The sequence below is a fragment of the Haliotis cracherodii genome, unplaced genomic scaffold, assembly GCF_022045235.1.
Source record: "Haliotis cracherodii isolate W230 unplaced genomic scaffold, xgHalCrac1.p SCAF_15, whole genome shotgun sequence".
Taxonomy (NCBI): Eukaryota; Metazoa; Mollusca; class Gastropoda; order Lepetellida; family Haliotidae; genus Haliotis; species Haliotis cracherodii.
The window spans coordinates 8,417,681-8,441,390 of NW_027266270.1; the positions used below are offsets into that span (position 1 = coordinate 8,417,681).

The 23,710-nt window shown below is 39.4% G+C and overlaps 2 protein-coding genes across 2 annotated transcripts in view; one reads left to right on the forward strand and one right to left on the reverse strand.

Annotated features, from left to right (window-relative positions):
• The window catches only part of LOC139462232 (ubiquitin carboxyl-terminal hydrolase MINDY-1-like), a 48,074-nt gene that overhangs the window by 11,941 nt on the left and 12,423 nt on the right, over window positions 1-23,710 (reverse strand). The window lies entirely within an intron of this gene.
• Window positions 4,150-20,625, forward strand: LOC139462233 (uncharacterized). The gene is made up of 4 exons (XM_071243829.1): window positions 4,150-4,309; window positions 14,099-14,216; window positions 18,028-18,146; window positions 19,756-20,625. The coding sequence occupies exons 1-4, from the start codon at window positions 4,246-4,248 to the stop codon at window positions 19,839-19,841; spliced, it is 387 nt and encodes a 128-aa protein (XP_071099930.1). The 5' UTR covers window positions 4,150-4,245; the 3' UTR covers window positions 19,842-20,625.

The window sequence follows — 23,710 nt, forward strand, 5'->3', positions numbered from 1 at the left end:
CATGTCGCTACATTGAGAATCTCACCCGAGTGTGTTCTGATATACAATATATTAACACAAGTCATTAACAGATAAAAACTCCAATGATAAGCATTGATATATTTGATGTCAAAATACATGGTCAGATTCTATTTACCATCCAAAATAGTACGCGATATCTCCTGCAGGAGTCAGTTCAGGATGCTGCCTAACACTTTGATACTGAAGTCATGATACGATACACATTGTGATACATAATTTGTGCTGATTTTGCATGAACTATAATTAGTAGTGGGATGATACATCTATGCATCGGTGGATTGCAATTTTTAACTTCTTGATACAAGTATCTATCACAGTCGCACACTTAGTAAAAAATATCGATTCTGACCTTAAATGTTTGCTTTAATAACTGAACACTAAACACTAATCAGTAGTGCAATGAAAACATAAATATTTTAATCCATTGTGCCATACTTGACACTGCCAACTGTAAATCATCAGTATGCCAGGTATTTGGCCATCCTGTCTATGAAAAACATGGCTTACGCACCACAGATAAGACTAAGAGCACATGCAAGTATCGTGATACATTCAGATCGTGAGTAAGATATCATGATACGTATCGGATCGCACAGTTGGTGTGTCGTCCCAGCACTAATTATAAGACCAGGTGAGCCAGCTAACGAGGTTGTCGATGGCAACCAGTTTCTCAACTCGAATGACTGGCTGATTCAGTGTCATTCTTAAAACATTATGCAATCCGATACAGAATTTCATTCACAACATGTGGTAAGGTAATATGAACATGAGTAGTTATCAGGCTGTCTTATTTGTGAAACTTTGTAAAAATTACACGACCAAAATTGATACAATCTCAAAACATGAATCGATACACAGACAGGCTAGGGACAGATATGACCACTAGTCCGTCGGCCCGAGACAAGTGATAATTTGGAGGGACTGGATGTTTTCCCCCAGTTATTTTACATAAATCAGTCTGAATGGGCTGGGGATGACCAATGGTGTCTTTCCCTGTGGGTGCTTTCTGTACTGTCTCCGCAGGTGTAAATTTGCGATGTTTCGATACATAAATGAATCCTGACGTCCTGAATACATTCCCTGGACAATCAGCAACAACAGAAGTGCCATCCAATATACATTTTGTAACATTTTTGATATCCCTAATCTAACATTTTATTATGTGTTAGGGTGAAATGGGATTAAAAGACATGTTCTAGTTTATTGCACTAATAAAACGAAGTGCATTCATGTGTGTGGCTGCTTGTTCTAGTCCGAACTTAATACTGGTTTCATAGTGCTAACCCACTGAGATACCCTTCTGCAGTTTAACATGGACACCCCACTCAGACATAGCATACTCATTTGAGCCAACCAGTCCTGGTTTTATCGACTGCCTCCATGGTCATGTGGTAGAGCATCGCCTGGAGAGCGGAGGGTCTGGGTTTGATCCCTGACCGCGTCATACCAAAAGATGTCAAAAGATGGTACTTGTTGTTACCCTGTCTGGCGCTCGGCATTAAGGGGCTAAAACAAGGACTGGTCGGCTCGGAGTCAGTATACTGTATCTGAGTGGGGTATTCATGTTACACTGCGGCATGGTATCTCAGTGAGCTAGCACTATAAATCGGCATCAGTCCGGACTAGTACAAGCAGCCACACAAACACACACGTACATGCACGTCGCTACATAGGTGCAATAATCTTGGACGTGACGTTAAACCCCATTTCACCTCACCTCACCTGGTTTTATCCCTTAATGCCAAGCATCTTTTAATCTGACACGGCCGAGGATAGAACCACCAACCTTTCACTTTCCAGATCTCCACTCTCCTAGATGTTCTATCCACTAGACCACAGAGGTGGTCATATTATTATGAAACTTTACATAAATCTAATGAACTCTTTTAAAGACTACAAAATGTCCTACACAAATATTTTCTAGCATCTCTCATGTGAACAATGAAGAACAAATGCCAAGTTCCATGTTAAATGTATGCTTTGCACACAAAATTCAAGCAAATACAATATTTTGGGGCAAAAAGACCAGAATATCACAAACACAACACTGTACTATCAATAGAGCAAATATGAATAAATTATTATATTACACCGTGATTAATTATCCCGATGATAATCTGGAAATTCTAACAAAAGATTAACAGACTGAATACTTTCTTACGCAACAAAGGAGTGTTAAATATTTTCTTAATCTGTAGAAACGCCACTGTTTTCTTGCTCCGAGATTTATTTGATACCCTGAAACAATGTTCGTGAAAACAGTGTTGCTCGATGCAGCTTGAACAAACAAACACTGTGAAAACTCTCCTTGCTAATAAACACTGATCGCAGGATAACAGAGACTTCGTACACAATTAGGACGGACTGAAAACCACACCTGGACAGGTCATAGCAGGTTTTTAATGTGTTTTTTATGGAAACCAAACATCGAGAGAAAGTGTTAACCATGCAGGGTAACTGGTTAATTTCGATAGAGATGCCTAAGGAATTGAAATGAACAAAGGATGTCAATGTCAGTTACAGTTTCCCTTGAAAGAAGAGGTGTCACACCTGCCATTAAACTGTTATAAGACATGCATATTGACAAGATTAGAACTATGTGAACATTCATATTGCAAAGGAGACAAAATTAATACAGTCTTTTGTTGCATGGAATGAGGTGAGTGGTGTTATTATTAGCAAAAACAGCTTGAGATGGGTTTTTTCTTATAAATGTAACAAAAGTGTCATTATTTCATAATTCCTAACATTTATTTTTGGCCCGATACAGCAGCATCTTTGATAGAGGTTAAATGTTTCTGTATGGGAAAGCTGTCTCCTCCACAACGATTGAGTAGCGTTGAGTAGGGTGTCATTGATTGGAACTCTCAGTATTGACATATTGACTCAAAACTATAAAGGTATATCAATTAATAATGTAATTAATTATTCTGTATGTGTACAGTTAGGAGTCACCTATGTGGAACTGTAATTTATCAATGTAATGCTAAATATGAACTAGGCTGATCTATTAATGGTTTAAAATTGAAATTTTGCCTACTGGGTGTGTGGTTGAGTGGTTGAGTGAGTGAGTGGTTGAGTAGTTGAGTGAGTGGGTGAGTATTTGATTAAGTGGGTGAGTGAGTGGCTGAGTCTTTGAGTGAGTGGGTGAGTGGGTGGTTGAGTGAGTGAGTGAGTGGGTGAGTGAGTGGTTGAGTATTTGAGTGAGTGGGTGAGTGAGTGGTTGAGTATTTGAGTGAGTGGGTGAGTGAGTGGTTGAGTTGTTGAGTGAGTGGGTTAGTGAGTGAGTGAGTGGTTGAGTAGTCGAGTGAGTGGGTGATTGGGTGGCTGCTTGAGTGGGAGAGTGAGTGAGTGGGAGAGTGAGTGAGTGAGTGAGCGAGCGAGCGAGCAAGCAAACTTGGGTAAAATTCTGCAATTAATATTACAAACAAGGATCCATGCCATCTGGGTACAAAAACATGCTATCAACCAAGGCATTGAGTCTGACCACCTGATCCAGCAAGTCCCTCCTACAACCAGCCCAGGGCCCTGTTCCACAAAGCGATCATAGTGCTACGTTGATCGTAAGCCTATGGTAAAGTTGGTATTGGACCAACTTAGCACTAAGGTCGCTTTGTGGAACAGGGTCCAGGGTGCTAGGGACCTATTCCAACCAAGGGCATCATGGGGCTGAGACCCTTGCAATGATATATACATGACCTGATTACCAGTATTGTTTCTGACCAAACTTTGTGGTTTCAATGGGCAGATGTCACTGTGCTGCCAAAATGAAGACTGACCACCTCCAAGACAAATAAAGAACTTAAAGGATTCAGGAAAGATTATCACACTTCAAATACAACAAACACATCGAAATTTGAATTTGTTCTTTAAAACAAAAGCAAAATTTTTGTTCCCCAAACAAATAATTAATTTAAATAAAAATATATATGATGTAATCCCTGCAACCAGGTATCTAAATTTCCTGTTTTCCAAGAACAGCTGATAAACAGAGTTGTTTGCCCTTGAGCGTTTGACAAATAATTCCCGTGTGTCGGCTGGATGCTAAACTGGGCACACACACTATCAACAGTCTGGTCCGGCAGCAAACCGAGGTTAAACTCAGAGCTCATAAGACGTGGTCGGAGAGCGGCCAATTTCGTGCTGAAGGGGATTCCTTTTATGAGGATTTGCTAGGTGCAAATAGGCTTCAAACTTTTCACGTTGGGAGTGTGGTCGTTAGAAATGGATTACAGAGATGAGAGGATCTACGTGTGTGTTGCCATTGCTTTAAGCTGTCTTATTCAAGGTGAGTTTCCTAGTCAAGGGATTAACGAACAGGTGTGACTACAAATGAAGTAGATATTTAGAACTGAATAATTATTTAATACTCAACGCCTGGTCGATAAGTGGGAAATTGTCCCTGTGAGATTCATTCTGGGCATCATGTGACGTCTTTAGACGACCGATTTTTAGACGGGCCCTCAATGACCCACAGGAGTGACCATGAGTGGTCAATACTTGTGAAGAGCGGAGGTAAGGCGAGGTGAAATGGGGTTTAACGTTGTGTCCAAGATTATTGCACTAACATAGAGATATGCATGCACGTGTGTGTGTGAGTGTGTATGTGTGGCTGCTTGTAAAGACTAAGTCCGGACTGATGACGATTTATAGTGCTAGCCCACTCACATACCATGCCGCAGTTTAACATGAATACCCCACGCAGACACAGTATACTGACTCTGAGCCGACTGGCCTTTGCTTTAGCCCCTTAATGCCGAGCGCCAGACAGGGTAACAACAAGTACCATCTTTTAACGTCTTTTGGTATGAAGCAGCCTGGGATTGATCCCCGGACCTTCACTCGGCAATATTCCACCCATATGACAGTGTGTAAATGTTGTGCTGTGGACCAGACAATCCAGTGACTGATATTATGAGCAACAACCCATGCCATCCGGGTATGATGACATGCAGTCTACCAAGTCACCGAGCCTCACCACCTGATCAATTTAGTCACCTCTTGTGCTTGTTTGTTGTTTTTACACCACACTCAGCAATATTCCAGCTGTATAACGGCGGTCTGCAAATAATTGAGTCGGGACCAGACAATCCAGTGATTGATATTATGAGCATCAATTCACGCAATTCAACAAAGTCAGTGAGTCTGACCACCCGATCATGTTAGTTGCCTCTTACATTGAGCATAGTCGCCTTATATGGCAAGCATGGGTTGCTAAAGACCCAACTTAACTCGGATCTTCACGGAGTGAGTGAGTTGGGTTTGTCGCTTTTAACAGTATTCCAGTTATATTACGGCGTGTCAGCTTAATGTGGGAGGAAAGCCCGAAGTGATGCGGGTCTTAGACGTTTACCACTTCAGTGAAACCCGAGAGCACGGGTATGGTGCTGACAAACCTAGAAACATAATCGGTGCGAGCCGGGACTCGAACCCACAAATATAGGTTTCTGGCGTGCCCAAGGGACGCAACTCTGCACAGCGAGTCGCAGCGCCTTAGACGACTGGGCCAACCGTGCCCCCTTGAAAGTGTCAGATCTGGCGGTACTGTTCAAGCCAGACTTTCTGTTGTCTGAACAAGTACAATATTACCATGGATAGTATTAATATCAAGTGCTGTGACAGGGAAAATGGGACAAAAACATTGCTTTGTCCAAACTTAGAATGGCCTTATTTCCAAACTGCACAGGAATGTTAGTGTTGCATTCAGTGTGATAATATAAAAGTAAGTATTAATGTTTTTTCCCCTACTGGTCCTGTTATCAGTGAGTGAGTTGGGTTTTAAACTGCTTTTAGCAATATTCCAACACTATCACAGAGAGGGCCATCTGAAATGGAATTCAAACATCGTACCTATGTGTGGAATCAGACTCGGGTCTCCACCGTGATGAGTGAAAGCTTTGAACTCTTGGCTAGCCCACTGCCCAGCGGTAAAAACTGGCTCTAGTCAAACAGTCCTTGCCAAACTGCCCAATAGCTGAGGTATAATAAGGACTAGTAGACATTTGCCATTTTTAAGGTTTTTGCTATAGGTTATCATCATAAGGACTAGTGAACTAAAAATGTGAGTTTCTCCGCCTGCAGTGCCTCTGTTTAATTCCCCACATGGGTACAATGTGTGAAGCCCATTTATGGTGTCCCCACACCTTGATATTGCTGAAATATTGCTCAACGTGGCATAAAACCATACTCACTCCATTCTTTGCAAAACTATAACAAAACCATAAATTATCATGTCCAAGGGATCGGATAGTTTTTTTAATTCCATTTGGAAATTTCTAAATCTCTTCTGTAAATCTGGATCTGAATATCAGAATCTAAGAGTGAGTGAGTATGGTTTTACGCCGCTTTTAGCAATATTCCAGAAATATCACGGCGGGGACACCAGAAATGGGCTTCACACATTGTACCCATGTTGGGAATCGAACCCGGGTCTTCGGCGTGACGAGCGAACGCTTTAACCACTAGGTTTCCCGACCGCCCCCAGAATCTAAGAACACTTCTATGTCTAGAATGCTCCTAATTCCCCAACAACCACTGTCATACTGCAGCATTCTGAAACTGAATTTTGTTGTTGTAAATGTCATTATTGAACCTTCAAGCAATAAATTCATTTATACTGAGGAGTATTTGGTAATTTTAATTCCCCATCAAATCTCTTAAATTTATTGATTTGTCGTATCAAGTGGCCCTCTTCAATAAAAGTCCCCCTCTGTAAGACCAATCTGTAAGTTATCTTTATATGCACCCTGTATTAACACAATAGAGAAGAAAGAGATTCATCTGCTCTTTATAACTTTCAAATTGAAAGCTCTGAATTATTTTTAAGAGTTCCATTCTAGATTCTCAAAAATGAAACTCTATAGTTTGGGACAGTACCAGGAATTTACCTGTGGCTGATTGTGGCTGATTGTTAGTGAGTCTTTGGACAATCACTTATAATTTGGGGGATATTTTTACTCTGATAAAACCCTTTGGGTAGTTCCCGAATTCAAATTAGCAGCAGGACTGTCCCACCTGCACAACAGACAAATGTGCACAATCAGCCCTCTCCAAGACCCTAACAAATCAAGGAAATGTATTCTTCATTACTGCACCAAAAAGGGCCATTGAAAATCATTTTTATACCACTGATCAAATATGCAAAAATAAAACATATCATCTCTTTCAAATACACTCCTAAGGAAAGCATTCCAATCAAAGGGCATTTAATGCCCTGTCTATCTTATTACAAACAAGATGTAATTGGCACCACCGTTTATTATTTGGTATCTCAATATTGCCCCTGCAGTATGTCCACATATAAACAAGCGGAGTGTTTGTCAACTTGTGATATAACTAACTGCACCATCTACAAAATCAAGTACAATGTTGCCGTAGTGTCAAAACTAAACAGCCAAGTCGGAGACGGAAATTGCACTTACACTTTACCTAGCAGAACTGACGGGAGAATGTAGTGATTTTTCTGTCACATAATTTGTCATATTGACAGCAATAGAAACTACCGTATAGGGGGCTCTTATTAGAATATTATTTTGGTGAAAAAAACATAGTTGAAAGATAAATTTTGTTGTTTATGCTGACAGCCTGAAATGTTTATGTACGACAGATATATTTTTCCAGATTTTAATTGCCTATAAATAAGGGTGCATATAACACACATGTGCGTATCATACCGAATAAATAAGTCTTGTGTAAATTAATCAATTGGAAGGGATGCAAATTGGGCTTGTTCACTAACCAATATATCAGCAAATATCGCCGTGGGCGCTAATTAGAGCGGGGCGCTTATTACGTTGAATACGGTAACAGTTTGAGCCCACTTCTCCTTATAATGATTACATACCGCAAAACCCTTAAAATGGACCAATTTCTACTAGTCCATGGGATACCTTAAATATTGGTCAGTTCAGAAAGGACAATTATTTAAGGCAAGTGCCAGTTTCTAACTCTTGATTGCTCATTGTGGGATAAACTTTGTGGTTTCAGGGATTTAAAGTCTTATTAAATCCTGGCACTACAAAATCCTGAGGGCAAAAGTTCCTATGCCTGAAGGTTATACTTAAAATTATTATTCTATAAACACAAATACCTTGTGGAAAGTCTATTGTATGAAGCCACAAGTATTCAAAACAAATAAACAAGTAAAGAGGACAAACATGAGAAGTGAATGTGCATGGGATACAGTGTTCGAAACAAGCACCTGCCTGTAGCCCGTGACAGGTAAATCTCGTCTTGGGCCCCTAGTTTCAAATTTGTATCACAAGGGATAAATATTTCAGTGTGAAAACCATTATGGACCTTTTTAGCCAAGTTAACTCACGTTTAATCATCAACTTTTTAAAAGATATAGAACTCATTCACACATTTTGATGTAAAAAGTTATGTATTTTATAAGTCGGTAGTATATAATTAGTAACTGAGACTGTTCGTGGCTATACACTCGACGGGAGTTGAAGTAGCAGAAAATTATTGTCCCCCTGAGAGAGTATGTAAGACCACCTCTTTCAAAGTATATTTATATCTACCTCTATTTTAATTGCAGAATCTTTGTTCACTTTTAAGCTCTGGCTTAACTCACAACAATCGCCAGTAACTTGGGGAAGTGTAAATCCTGCTGGGGAACCATGCAGGTAGCAGAGGAACCGTAAGTCCCCTTGGTCCCCAGTAAGGTGATTTTAACTTTGTCGCTGGCGATCTATAGCCCCATTTTTATATTGTGTCGTACCTCAATAATCAGTTATTTTTAATTTTCTACAACTAGTTTTAAGTCAATCTGTGATATATTGCTAGTTATTATACTGTCGTCGACAGTTTTTATAAATATTGTATAACTTACTCAAGTCACATTATGGCTGAAATATTGCCAACGTGACTTTCAATTGAACTCACTCACTCAAATTTGTATGGGTCCTTATTGCCTGCAGTAACTTTATGAATCAATTCATCTGTCACAACAAGCTGCAGTTTTGTAAATGACCCCCTGAACGATATAGTCAGGGCCTGCAGGTCCTAAACTCTGTGGATCGATGGCAGGCTGGCTTTTATATTTTATTTCAAACACTGATGGGATACAGATATTGAAAAGGGTATTATCAACCTCAGTAAATGAAAGGGGCAAATTAAAAACTGCTTATTATCGACGAGGGTTGATTGATCAGTTCCAAGCCTCACAAAGGAGGAATTGCATTTTAGTGAAAGTTTTTTTGTGAAGAAAAAGTGAAATAATCAATGATCTTTCTGTTTTTTTCTGTCACCAGCTGTTGTGCCAAACAATTTTGATACAGGTAACAGTTGGGGACTATCTGTGCAATCATGCAGTTTGTTGTTTTTAGCTGTCTGACTGATAACAATGTTCCCGTTTACCGGTAATTACCAGTTTTTAACCGGTAAAATTAGGCTTGGACCGGTAATTCATGGAACTGGCAATCCCTGTGGACCGTCAAATAAAGTCCCGTAGTCTATTTTTAGTGCAAGGAAATAACATTTTGCTTTTCTTCGAGGTTAAATATTCATTTGTAGCGACTTTCGTCTCACACCAAAGTGGAATATTCCTGTGAAAAAAGTGAAAAATTGTGACTGAACGTTGTGTGAATGGCGTGTAGATCTAACCAAGTTACTTCAGGGATGACGTCGTTGAATATGTGAGCCATCAACATACAGTAGGGCTTCCACAAGTCCAAATTTTTGGACTCGAGTACCCGAGGGCTGAAACTCGACTCGTACTCGAGTACCCGAAATAGGACGTCCTTTAAGAATATTGGTTCATTAGATCAAAATTGCCATCTAAACAGATTAAAACTTGTTATAAGTATAATTGAACTGCACTGAAATGTAAATAGAAAGCATCCACAGAACTTGTTTATCTGTCAAAGTGTATGGAAGTGTTCAGTGTTAATGTTTGCTTGTAACTGCACTAATCTTAATCACGACCTTCAAAAACATTACGCCACGTCTACAAATACTACAGTACATATTGAACACAAACCAAGTTTGTTTTTTTCTGACGATCAGCGTTTCTTTCGATACCTGCCAACAAGCACGAACAATAATTCTCATGAAGAAAATCGATAATGTGCATCACGATATACACGTATACACAGCTGCTGGGCTGCAAGACTAAGGTCGCTAAATATGGAAATGTAGTACTATAAGTTCATTCATTCATGAGTTGGTCACGTTTTCAAACTGTACCAAACTGTCGACCTGTCGCTTGATTTGTAAGCACTGAAATAACACATATATATCAGCTAGTCAGTTGTTAATCTGTGTAAGGGAATACACTTGGCATTTGATGTCGGAGCAAAGAAGCAATAATCACCTTGATACATTCAATTTCTTAAAGTCGGGAAGGAAAAACAATAATTACGTCTATTTTATGTGACATTCTCAATTGTTCTAATGTACATCTACTTTTTACAAAGAATACATTATTCAAACAATATTTTTTGAAGCTTTAATCAATATATTGATGAACAATTGAACATTGAAACAGAGTGATCTCCCCTTATCGAGTACTCGAGTCCTTGATAACGGACTCAAGTCCCAGTAAAAACGACCCGGCCCCGAGTACTCGAGTACTCGTTGAAGCCCTAACATACAGTGCATTGAACATGATGTCGAAAGAATTAAAACCAGGTAATTTCATAACTTGGTCTTTTTGTGTTAAAATAAGCAGGGTCTGAGAATTTTTGAAAAAGGACAAACTTAGGAACATGCAGTTATCAAGTATTTGCAGAATGTCCACAACTAAAGATTTCACTATAACACAATTCCTTGTATGCGAGGCTTAGAACTTGTCAATCAAACCTCGTAGTTGACGGTAAAAGATATTCACTGAGTTTGAAGATGGATCAGAACTGTGGGTCTGCAGTATTTCCTCTTGTTGGCACATTCAGATTCCCAAGGAACACCTAACTATCCTTTGTGAGTGGCACATTTAACAAAAACAAAACCATTTGAATCCCTGGCTTCGGTTGTCCCATAACACTGTAAAACTAGTAAACAGTTCAGGGTTGTGGATTTTGAACAAAATGTTCACTTGTCCTTGGGCAAATAATCTGGTGAAATCTAATTTTTACCGAAAAAACATAAATACTGGTAAGTAATGTTATGGAAACAATATATTTCAGCTTGTGGATATCTGTGTTAAAAAACATTTGCAAAATGTGAGAATCTGGACTGGTAAATATCAGTTTTAAAGGTTATGATGTACAGTCAATAGTTATTATGGGTTGTATACTCCTCAGGGAGTTGAGAATGATAACTGGATCCACTGGATGGGAAACAAATTAACTGCATTTGAGCAGATACTAGTATCTGGATAAGTGTGTTACACTAATGTATTAGTGAGTGAGTTGGGTTTAACGCCGCTTTTAACAGTATTCCAGTTATATCGCGGTGTGTCAGCTTTATGTGGGAGGAAAGCCCGAAGTGATGCAGGTCGGAGACGTTTACCAGTTTGGTGAAACCCACGAGCACGGGTATGGTGCTGACAAACCTAGAAACATAATCGGGGCGAACCGGGATTCGAACCCTCAATCATAGGTTTCTGATGTGCCCAAGGGAAGCAACTCTGCACAGCGAATTGCAGCGCTTTAGACGGCTGGGCCACCCGTGCCCCCTCTAATGTATAACAACAATAACAATAATAATAATGATATTAAAAAATATCTGCTTTTGGATGAGAATGACAACTCACAAACCAGTATGTTTGTCATCAGATTACAAACCTTGTGATGTCAATGATAAAAAACAGACAGAAGTCGGTTACTACTAGGTGAGAAGAGAAAGCATGATTCAGTCTAGCAAGGACATAGACAAAAAGACAAAATGTGACATAAAAAATGCATTAAACAAAATGTGATACAGTTTCACAAATGAAAATTTATGTTCCAGTGAGTGAAAAAGCAACTTGGTTAAAACCAATCTGACCACGATGTTCGATGCTTGTGTGCATTGAACAAACACCTCAACAAATTGTTCTGTAATGACATATTGTGACATGAAGATATAGGACATCTTTTAAGAATAGTTAGCATCCCATAGGCAGATGAAAAATAAAAAAAACCCAGACTTGGTAAAATCTAAACATATCATGCTGTTGACATGAACTGTCAAATATATTTCATAAGAAATCTGGAATGCTTGCACCGTTTGTTCAACACAGTTGTTGAAACTAGTTTTTGGAGGACAAAGTCAATTGCATTTTTGAGCGAGCGAGTGCATATTGCCGGGTGCAAGATTGAGTATTTTTCATTTATTCTCTGTGAAAGAACTTAAACTGGTGACAAATGATGAAAAGGACTTGGCTAGATGTTTCTGGGGAGATTGATAAGCCTTGACAAATATTATCTTGGTTCTTGTGGAAGCGTGAAGGTTTTGCACCAGATTCATATGTTCTGACACATTCCATTAACATTTTACCTTGTTATTTGAAACTTCCCAAGGTCCCTCGCCATCTTCGTCAATATTAAAAATGGTGCTACTTGGGTGACCCGGGGATTTATGTCAGTTTAGGGGTATTGTTCCTCGGGCTACATAGTACACTGCTTTCCGGATCTCTGTTTCGAAGCAACATTTGATACTGGGTAAATATTGGTGAGATGTTGAATCAGAAATATTGCAGAATTTCATGACAAGGCAAGATTGATATATACTGTATTTGCTGTAAGCACAATGGGCACTTAGAAAATTAACAAAAGGGTGCTTATTTAAATTAGATGACCCAAGAGAACAAACTTATATCGTCAATGAAATTAAAGCATTTTCTGACATTTCTGTTATCAGTCTAGCAGTAATGTTATAGCTTCTGAAAGTCAGAACTTCTGTACATGTGTAAGAAATGTGAAGTATACACAAGAACATATGGACTGTCATGTAAATGTTTTGCCTGTGTATAAGATCACTTACAGATTGGTCCAGAAGTTAGTCAGGGGTATGGTGCATCTGGTATGCCTGTCAGAAAGTTCATGAATGGTGATTGGGTGGACAAAACGTACAATCTGATTGTGTGTCATCATATCCAAATGGCTCATGCTTTCAATAAATGATTTGTTGACCCAACTTCAATAATTCCCAAGCAGCCATTATATGGCTAGAACATTGCTGATTGAGGCACACACTTAAAAAAATCCATTAAATTCAGATTGGTTGGTTGGTTTGTTGTTTAACGCCGCACTCATCAATATTCCAGCTATATGACGGTGGTCTGGAAATAATCGAGTCTGGACCAGACAATCAAGTGATTAATATCATGAGCATCAATCCACGCAATTGGGATCGACGACATGCATCAACCAAGACAGCGAGCCTGACCACCAGATCCTGTTACTCGCATTTTACGACAATCATAGTCACCTTTTACGGCAAGCATGGAGTGCTGAAGACCTATTCTACTCCGGAATCTTCACGTGTCCATTAAATTCAGAACATGTTCTTATCCTAATTAAAATCCCAAAATGACAAAAGGCAAAAACAAAATAATAGCTAGAGCTCAAACATGTACTATCATATCTGGCTACACTCAAAGGCAACAATTCCGGTTAACAAGAAATCCATTTGTATTTGTTCTAGACATGGCACCAGTGGTCCAACCTTTGCCTTGGAAATCAGTACTTTCAGGAATCATCGGTTTCATGCTGTATTGCCATACTATATGTCCTTAAAGTATATAAGGGATTTATCTCAGTTTCCAAACTAAGTGCCCTTGACAGGCAAATTGTTATTTTGTTCAAAACTGACAAGTTCGTATTTTCTTAAATTCAGACGTAACATTGTATTTTATCATTGTATCCAATGAAACAATGTTAAAGTACTCTAAAGCATCCTCACTATCATTGGTACTGATATCAGTGAAATACTGAAGTTAGATGTTAGAAGTACATCAATATAAATTGGGCATTTTTTTGATAAACATTTGCTGCAGAATTTGAACCAAATATTTGCCTCTGGGCAGGTCTAGATGAATCCCGTACATACGCCTCTATCATTCACTACACACATAATACATGTTGTTCTGTTGAACACCCCAGGTTTACCCTCCCATTGTTCATCGTGATGTTGACGTTGTTGCTTGCAGTGGTGACCAGCTGTGACATTCAGACCGTGCTGACCGCCCTAGAGGAATGTCGGCACGAGAGGGAGGAGCTTAACAGTATTGCGACCCGGCACGACAGCAATCACACACATATATGCTCGTAAGTTTGTTTTTTGTTCAATGCTACAAGCAGCAATATTCCAGCCTACGATGGCACTCGTAAATAATCCTGTCCGACCAGCCAATCCAGTGATCGATATTCTGAGCAACGATCCATGCCGTTGGGAAATGATCACATGCATCGACCAAGTCAGCAAGCCTGACCTCCCGATCCATTACGTCACCCATTATAGCATCGGTTGCAGGGAACCAGTTCTCACCCAGAATCCCCAGTGTTATTAACTTATTACATGGACTTTTATTACCGTATTGGTCCAGGGCGGTCTCAAAATTAGAAATAGGGGGCTCTTATTAGAATATTATTTTGGTGAAAAAAAAAACAGAGTTGAAAGATATATTTCCTGGTTTGTGCTGACAGCCTGAAGTGTTTATGTACGTAAGATATATTTTTCCAGAATTTAATTTCCCATAAATAAGGGTGCATATAACACACGTGTGCGTATTATACCGAATAAAAAAGACTTGTGTACATTGATCAATCGGATGGGATACTAATAGGGCTTATTCACTAGCCAATATATCAGCAAATATCGCTGTGGGCGCTTATTACGTCGAATACGGTAACTGATCTTACTAAAGGGAACAGAATTTTAAAGCCAAACATTGTTATCCAATACTTCTTAAACACCTTCCAAGGAAAATCCAAAATTTCCCAGAAATTGAAAAGGGTATCATCAGCCTCAGTGAAATGAAGATGGCCAACGTTCTAATTACAGCTGCTTATTATCTAGGAGGGTTGATTGATCAGTTCTAAGCCTCATATTTAAGGAATTGCATTTTAGTGACATTTTTTGTTGAAGAATCCGTGAAGGAATTAATCCTGATACAGATAACAGTTGGGGACTATCGGTGCAGCAGCAGTAGAAACTAACATTTTTATTCCACTAGTCCTTATAATGATAACATATAGCAAGACTCTTAAAAATGGCAAATTTCTACTAGTCCTTATGATACCTTAACTTTTGGGCACTTTGGCAAGGACTACAGGACTAGTGCCAATTTCTAACGCTGAATCAGCCAGGTAGTTTGTTGTTTTAAGCTATCTGACTGATGGGAGGACGCCGTTGGGGACGTTACATGATGTTGATTTAGCCACAAAAAACTTGAGTCAATTGTGCAAATTGTTCTGCTGCGACAAGAACATCTTCAAGAACGTGCAGTTTTTCAAGTATTTGCAGAATGTCCACAACTGAAGATTTCACAATAACACAATTCCTTCTATGCGAGGCTCAGGACTTGTCAATCAAACCTTGTAGTTGACGTAAAAAGATATCCACTGAGTTTGAAGATGGATCAGAACTGTGGGTCTGTTGTATTTCCTTTTGTTGGCAAGAGTCAGCAAGCCTACCGGTAAACTATGCGATCCATTAAGTTAGCATAGGTTTCTGGGGACCGGTTCTAACCCAGAATTCCCAGGGGGAATAGTGTAATTTCATGGACTATTTATGAGCTTTTATGAAACTGAGCTTTCTAAGGGGAGCAGAATTTTAAAGTCAAACATTGCTGTCAAATACCTCCCAAAAGTTGCTAAAGTAAGTAAAGTACATAGGAATATCTACATATGTGATTGCTGTGGCCATGTCACACACATTCCAGCATCTTCCCGAGTCAAGGGAGTTAACTGAATGTAAAGGTCCAATTTCCATCCTTGCCAAACTATGCTGGAATTTCTGCACTCGATCATAGCGTCACCAGTGGCTATTATGAGTTATGTCCCTCCCTTGTCCCCCCTACTGACAAATCAGATTCAAACTCTCATATCACTTGCATTTGCTTAAAAAAAATGGTGATGCCCTGTCAAGACAATCTGATCGATAATAAAGATCCTTATTGTAATAAAATGGGTTTTACCACACACATCATATCACTTGACTACCATGATTAAAAACATTAAAAAATTTGGAAATATGTGTAAAGGCCCATTTGACAGCACACATGCTCTGCAAATCCTGCAATCAAACAAATTTGGCATAGTAGTTGCATACTGCTTTTGTTGATATAGTTATGGGATTGGACAAAACATAGACCTACTAGTTCCGCCAAAATATGACTCCATAATTCTAGCCTAATTTGACGTCAGTTACCTCCCTTGCCTGGGGATGATGACATTCCCGGGACTGCCAAGACACAGTGATCACGGGTCAATACTGACAAAAGTTTCCCCCTCTGTGCTGTTGCTATAGAAACAAGAGACTCTTGATGGCTGACAGGACTTAATCTCTGCTTAATATGATGCTGGAGGATTCCGTGTTTACAGAATCACCTCTAGTCTGTGGGACAGCAACGTTTTGTTGAATTTAAGTGCCCATATTGCCAATATATTGGCTAGTGAACAATCCCAATTAGCACCCCTTCCGATTGATCAATGTATAAAAGACTTATTTATTATGCACTCTATTGTTATATGCACCCTTAATTATGGGCAATTAAATTCTGGAAAAATATATCTGTCGTATATAAACAGTTCAGGCTGTCAGCATAAACCACGAAACTTATCTTTCAAATCTGTTGTTTTTTTTCACCAAAATAATATTCTAATAAGAGCCCCCTATTTCTAATTTTGAGAGCGCCCTGGGCGCTTATTACGTTGAATACGGTACTCAAAGGAAAATTCTTTGTAAACATATCGTGCTTACACAAAGATGATGAGACCTGCCTTTGGGTCCACAATGAATACAAATGAGAGGCAATGCTTTGTTTTATTTGCGTTTATATCAATACTTGTAATAACAAGGGCAAAAGTGAGCGTGGCTCACTAATACCCCCGACCCGCCAAGTGTGTCAGTAGTTTCAAATTAAATAATGGATAGGGCTAGGGTTTGAAAAATTCATTAAAAAAATAGAAAATTAATAAAAACAATTTTTTTCTTTCGACTGCACCCCTCCATATGACACAGATTATATGTACTAAGTTTGAGATGAATCCACTGAATAGTTTAAGAGAAATCGCACGGACAAAGTTTTCGGACGGACGGATGGATGGACAGACGGAACCATGGTATAACTATACACCCCTGACCTAAAAGGTCGAGGTATAAAAATTAAGTTTTGTTTCATGACATCATTTACACAATTTCTTTTTATTCAGAATCTGAAACATATGACAGATTTCAATAAATCGAACAGGCTCATCTTATGAAGTTATGAGCAAGCCCATTTTTCACATAAGCAAGACAAAAGTTGATTTATGTAGGTGGTGGAATTAAAGAAAATGTGGCGAAATAATCTTGGGTCAAAGACTTGGAAGTTCCCGTGGGACTTTACAAACTTTCATTTTTAGGGAAAGGAGGGCCTGGGATGGGCATGGAGGGGGAGGGATGGGGGATGGGGAGTTAAGGGAGGAAGTCAATTCAAACTGTACACTATTCTGACAAGTTGCAGGCGACACAAATGTTTCAAGAATGTGACGATTACACAAGTTACATTCCAGTCACCTGAAGACAATCCCTCAAGGAACGATTACAAAACGTGTCAATCAGGATCTGAAAAAAAGGGGTCCACCTGATGTTGACACAAGATCATTTGAAAAACAATCCACATTTTTCACTCTCGGTAAACTGTAGCATGGCCTATGTGTAATGTGCTCGCGAACTTTGGCCCGATCGGCAGTTGGCGTGCAGAGGGTAGTGTGTTCTAAAACAATACTGGTGTGAAGAAGCATTGTTTGGATTTGTGGTTTGGCTGTCGGAATTATTACGAGTCCTTCATTCAATATTTGCATGTGCGTTACGACCAAGATCTGTGAAGCTCAATTCCCTGGGGTAAATATTTAAGTTTATTTTTCTGTTCAGTGTGTTCGAGGCGTTCTCGCAGTGCATGGACCCGAGGGTCGGGGAGTGTCAAGGGGAATCAACGGAAGCATATCGGAGACAGAAAGAGTATTACACAGGACAGGGCTTCAACTGCACAGGTGAGGCTGACATGTAGGGTGTAGCGCCTCTTTCAACAGTATTTCAGTCTGTGACTGTAGCCACTAGTTTGAAGCGTCTTGTAAAATCTAGTTAGCTGAGCTAAAAAAATGGGTGAGTATGGTTTAACGCCGCTTTTAGCAATATTCCAGCAATATCATGGCGGTTAGCTAATATAATCCACATAACATTAAAAGGTACTTAAAAGGTACTTAAAATGTACTAAGAACCAATTTCTTGCTCGAACAAACTCAAAAGTTTTTGGCACAGTAATATCCTGGCATGGTATCTTGATGTGGGAGGACGCCAAAAGTGATGTAAGTCTTACACAGTTATAACTTTGGTGAAACCACGGACCACATGTTTGGTGCGGATAAACTTTGAAACATAATCAGACCATGTTTGGGATTTGAACCCACAATCATAAGTTTCTGTGATGCCTAAGAAACACAACCTTGCATGCAACCTTGTGAAATTCGGCTTCCATGTAGCCCTTAACTTGTTTTGAAGGACACCTCATCAATCAATATTTTCCTTATAAATAGACATAGAATTTTCATCTTAAATCTTATTTTCCCTGTAAATACATTTACCATTTACTGGAAAATACTGTTTCCTGCTTGAGAATAATCATTTACTATGATTGAAAAAGTTAATTGATTAATTAATATCAATTATCAATCAATTACATATCAGTATTATTTCTATTATATTGTTGATATCTTGTTTGGTAATAAATTGGGGGTCACTGTGTCAGTTGTGGGAACATTTGGCAATTTTGGACGGCCATGTCCTTAAAACAAAAGACGAAAATTTGAAAATATCCAAGACATGTAACCTGCAGACACTTTGAGAATTATTAATCAAACTAAGCTGATAATTGACATATTCAGTGCCCTTATCAGAATACACAATCTCATTAAATAAAATCTTAGTTCTTTCTTCCACTAAATAAATATCTGAGGACATCCCATTACGTGTCAAGTCAGTCTGACCTTTCGTGAACTTGGACCCATCAATGAAACGACCAACAAGAAGTCAACATTAGCCAATCAAAAAGCAGCTTTCTCGAGCTATGCGGCATTCCATTCGAGACTATGCTTTGAAAAACATTTTGACAAAGTTCTTGACTAAAAATTTGAAAACTAAACAATAGAATAGATGGCTGAGATTGTTTGGCAGTACTTGACATGGGCTATGCAAATTCTCTCCCCTTTCAAATATTTTGAACTCATTGAACGGAAAGATAGACAATCTTGACGGATTCAGGAATACAACCCACAACAGTTGTTTGGAGTACCGTGTTAACCTTTAAGAAGTTGTATGAAAACACATTTCGACTGTCACTTTCTTGATCTGGTAAGCGATGCCCTGATTTGTCAGATGAACGTCCTTCTGCCATGAGACGGGATGTCCTCAGATCTCTGTTTAGGGTGCAGAGAACTAAGATCTGATTTGAATGAGATTGTCAGAATACAAAACACACGATGCTTGCACATGCTGTACATCATGGAACTAGGAATGGTATCGTGTAGGTATCAAGTATATCTGACATAAACAATTCTCCCTGGCCTGTTCTCAAAGTACCATCTCCTATCTCTCGTGTTTCAGTGCTAGCAGCAGCGCCGTCCCTCCATGTGTCTCCCCTGATGCTGTCCTTGCCGTTACTGACTGCATCAGTCTACAGCTTCTTGTGACCAGCTCTTCCCTAACAGACGCAGTAACAGATACACAACAGATATACCAAGAGATGCAGTAACAGATACACCAACAGATGCTGTAACAGATACACAAAGCTATGCTGTAACAGAAGCAGTAACAGATACACCAACAGAAGATTAACAGATGCAGTAACAGATTCACCAACAGATGATTAACAGATGCAGTAACAGATACACCAACAGATGCTGTAACAGATGCACCAACAGATGCAGTTGTAGATGCAGTAACAGATACACCAACAGAAGATTAACAGAAGCAGTAACAGATACACCAACAGAAGATTAACATATGCCGTAACAGATGCACCAACAGATGATTAACAGATGCAATAACAGATACACCAACAGATGATTAACAGATGCAGTACAGATACACCAACAGATGCCATAACAGATGCACCAACAGATGCCATAACAGATGCACTAACAGATCTATGCCGTAGTAGATGCAGTAACAGATACACCAACAGATGCAATAACACACATATTATGCATCAACAGATGGATGCTAAGCAGACTTAGTAACACAAACCAACAAAGACTCAAGGGACAATGGGACTCTCACAAGATACAGGGAGTGACCTTCAAGGGACAATGGGACTCTCACAAGATACAGGCAGTGACCTTCAAGGGACAATAGGACCCTCACAAGAAACATGGAGTGACCTTCAAGGGACAATGTGACTCTCACAAGATACAGGGAGTGACCTTCAAGGGACAATGTGACTCTCACAAGATACAGGGAGTGACCTTCAAGTGACAAAAGGACTCTCACAAGATACATGGAGTGACCTTCAAGGGACAATAGGACCCTCACAAGAAACATGGAGTGACCTTCAAGGGACAATGTGACTCTCACAAGATACAGGGAGTGACCTTCAAGGGACAATAGGACTCTCACAAGATACAGGGAGTGACCTTCAAGGGACAATGTGACTCTCACAAGATACAGGGAGTGACCTTCAAGGGACAAAAGGACTCTCACAAGATACATGGAGTGACCTTCAAGGGACAATAGGACCCTCACAAGAAACATGGAGTGACCTTCAAGGGACAATGTGACTCTCACATTGTACAGGGAGTGACCTTCAAGGGACAATAGGACCCTCACAAGATACAGGGAGTGACCTTCAAGGGACAAAGAGACTCTCACAAGATACAGGGAGTGACCTTCAAGTGACAAAGAGACTCTCACAAGATACATGGAGTGACCTTCAAGGGACAAAGAGACTCTCACAAGATACAGGGAGTGACCTTCAAGGGACAATAGGACTCTCACAAGATACAGGGAGTGACCTTCAAGGGACAAAGAGACTCTCACAAGATACAGGGAGTGACCTTCAAGGGACAAAAGGACTCTCACAAGATACATGGAGTGAGCTTCAAGGGACAATAGGACCCTCACAAGAAACATGGAGTGACCTTCAAGGGACAATGTGACTCTCACAAGATACAGGGAGTGACCTTCAAGGGACAATAGGACCCTCACAAGATACAGGGAGTGACCTTCAAGGGACAAAGAGACTCTCACAAGATACAGGGAGTGACCTTCAGGTGACAAAGAGACTCTCACAAGATACATGGAGTGACCTTCAAGGGACAAAGAGACTCTCACAAGATACAGGGAGTGACCTTCAAGTGACAAAGAGACTCTCACAAGATACATGGAGTGACCTTCAAGTGACAAAGGGACTCTCACAAGATACAGGGAGAGACCTTCAAGGGACAAAGAGACTCTCACAAGATACAGGGAGTGACCTTCAAGTGACAAAGAGACTCTCACAAGATACATGGAGTGACCTTCAAGTGACAAAGAGACTCGCACAAGATACAGGCAGAGACCTTCAAGAGACAAAGGGACTTTCAGATGCAGAGTATCAGTACCAGAACCACTGTCACCCTGTGTGACATCTGTGACAGCAGAGCTGATGTCAGTGATGTATCAATCAGCATATGGCTGTCAAAATTAGGTTCACAGGAGCTTGACTGCAGAAATAGCAGTAGCAGCAGAAATAGATTTCCTTCTCAAATTCACACAAAGTCTGCCTGTCACAAGTGACACACACTGGCAATAGTTTCTGACTGACACTGAGTTACCCGTTCATCATGCCGCGCTTCCTACTTATGAAAAATAACACCTGCAGATGTAGCTTTGATATTTGGTAATCTCATCAACAGGGTGTCGCTGCAATTTCCAGACGCAGTTAAGGCTAGTTTTAGACACTTGTAATAATTTCATGGCTCAAAGCATTCCAGATTTATAGTATTAATGGATGATGGAGGAACATAGAATAAAAAACACCTGTCAAGTACTGATATTTTTTTTAAGTTATTTGAAATTGGTCCCTTTTTTATTCCATTCACTGCTTTTTCCCAAATTTCCCCAAATATTACATGTATAATTAATATGACACTCTGTGAAATGCACTTTGCTGCTGAGATTGTACAATTACAACAGGTACAAAGTTTGAGTATTGATTTTACTCATATTTCTCTGTGGCTTATTCAAACAGTAGTTCAACAAGATTAATATGTGTACAAAGTGTAAATATTTCATACATCTTGACTTGAACATTTTACAAAACAAATAAAATAATTCTTATATGCAGAATGTATTATGTTTATTGGGCTGATGGCTTGACCTATGTTGCATTGTGCATGAGTCGTGGACATGACGGAGACCGTTGGTGAATTAGCCACACAGCAATGGATTTATTGGTGTTGAGAATACTACTTGGAGTGAGTGAGTGAGTGAGTGAGTGAGTGAGTGAGTGAGTGAGTGTGTCATGTCAGTCTGATGTCGGAAGAAAACCCAAATGATTTACCACTTAGACATTTACCACTTTGTTAAAAAAGATATGAGCATGGTATGGTGCTGACAAAACTAGAGACATACTCAGGGTGAACTGGGATGTGAACCCATAATCACAGGCTTCTGGTGCACCTAAGGGATACAACTCTGTGCAGTGAAATGTGGTGCCATAGATGCCGTGCCACCCTGGTCCCCAAGACCTATGTGAACACATCAAAGTTTCAATTTTTACCAAGTAGCCATATGACCACAAGTATTTTTTTCCAGGTAGCTGGTGGTAAAATTAACAAGTCGAGCCAATAGTGTAGGTAGCCAAAAGAATTTGAAATTATTTTTTATCAAATAACTATTATTCTATATGAGTGGAAACTGTACTTCAGTTTTGTTAATTGTGACTTGAAAAATGATGCAATTTATGTTACAAGATTATTGGATAAGCAAGGATATACCTATACAAATCAGGGTTAGAAATTGGCACTAGTCCTGTAGTCCTTGCCAAACTGCCCAATAGTTAAGGTATCATAAGGACTAGTAGATATTTGCCATTTTTAAGGGTTTTGCTATATGCTATCATTATAAGGACTAGTGGACTAAAACTGTTAGTTTCTACCGCTGCAAACTATCAACTAAAATAAAACAGAATTTAGTCGCCACAGATATTTTTCAAGGTAGTCATCTGACTACCTCTGAATTTTAGTCAATAGACAAATTGAAATTTAGGTCGCATTGGCGACCGTTTTAGTCCCAACTTTGAGGCCTGCTGTGCTCTGGATGGCGCCACAATGGCTTCAATGTGTGTAACACCAATTTAGAGAAATCATAAAATCTTTAATTCAAACATTTTCAAAAGATTATCTCGATCTGTTTGCGAATATCAATTATTCTAAACATATTAAATCAATTCCTGAGAGAAAAGATATCACAACATTCGAATAAAGTATTTAAATGAAAGTGCTGAAATCACATGCTCCGTAATTTGATTCCAGAAGAAATTTTGATACAGAACAAATATCAGTCAAGCAGTCTGAAACCT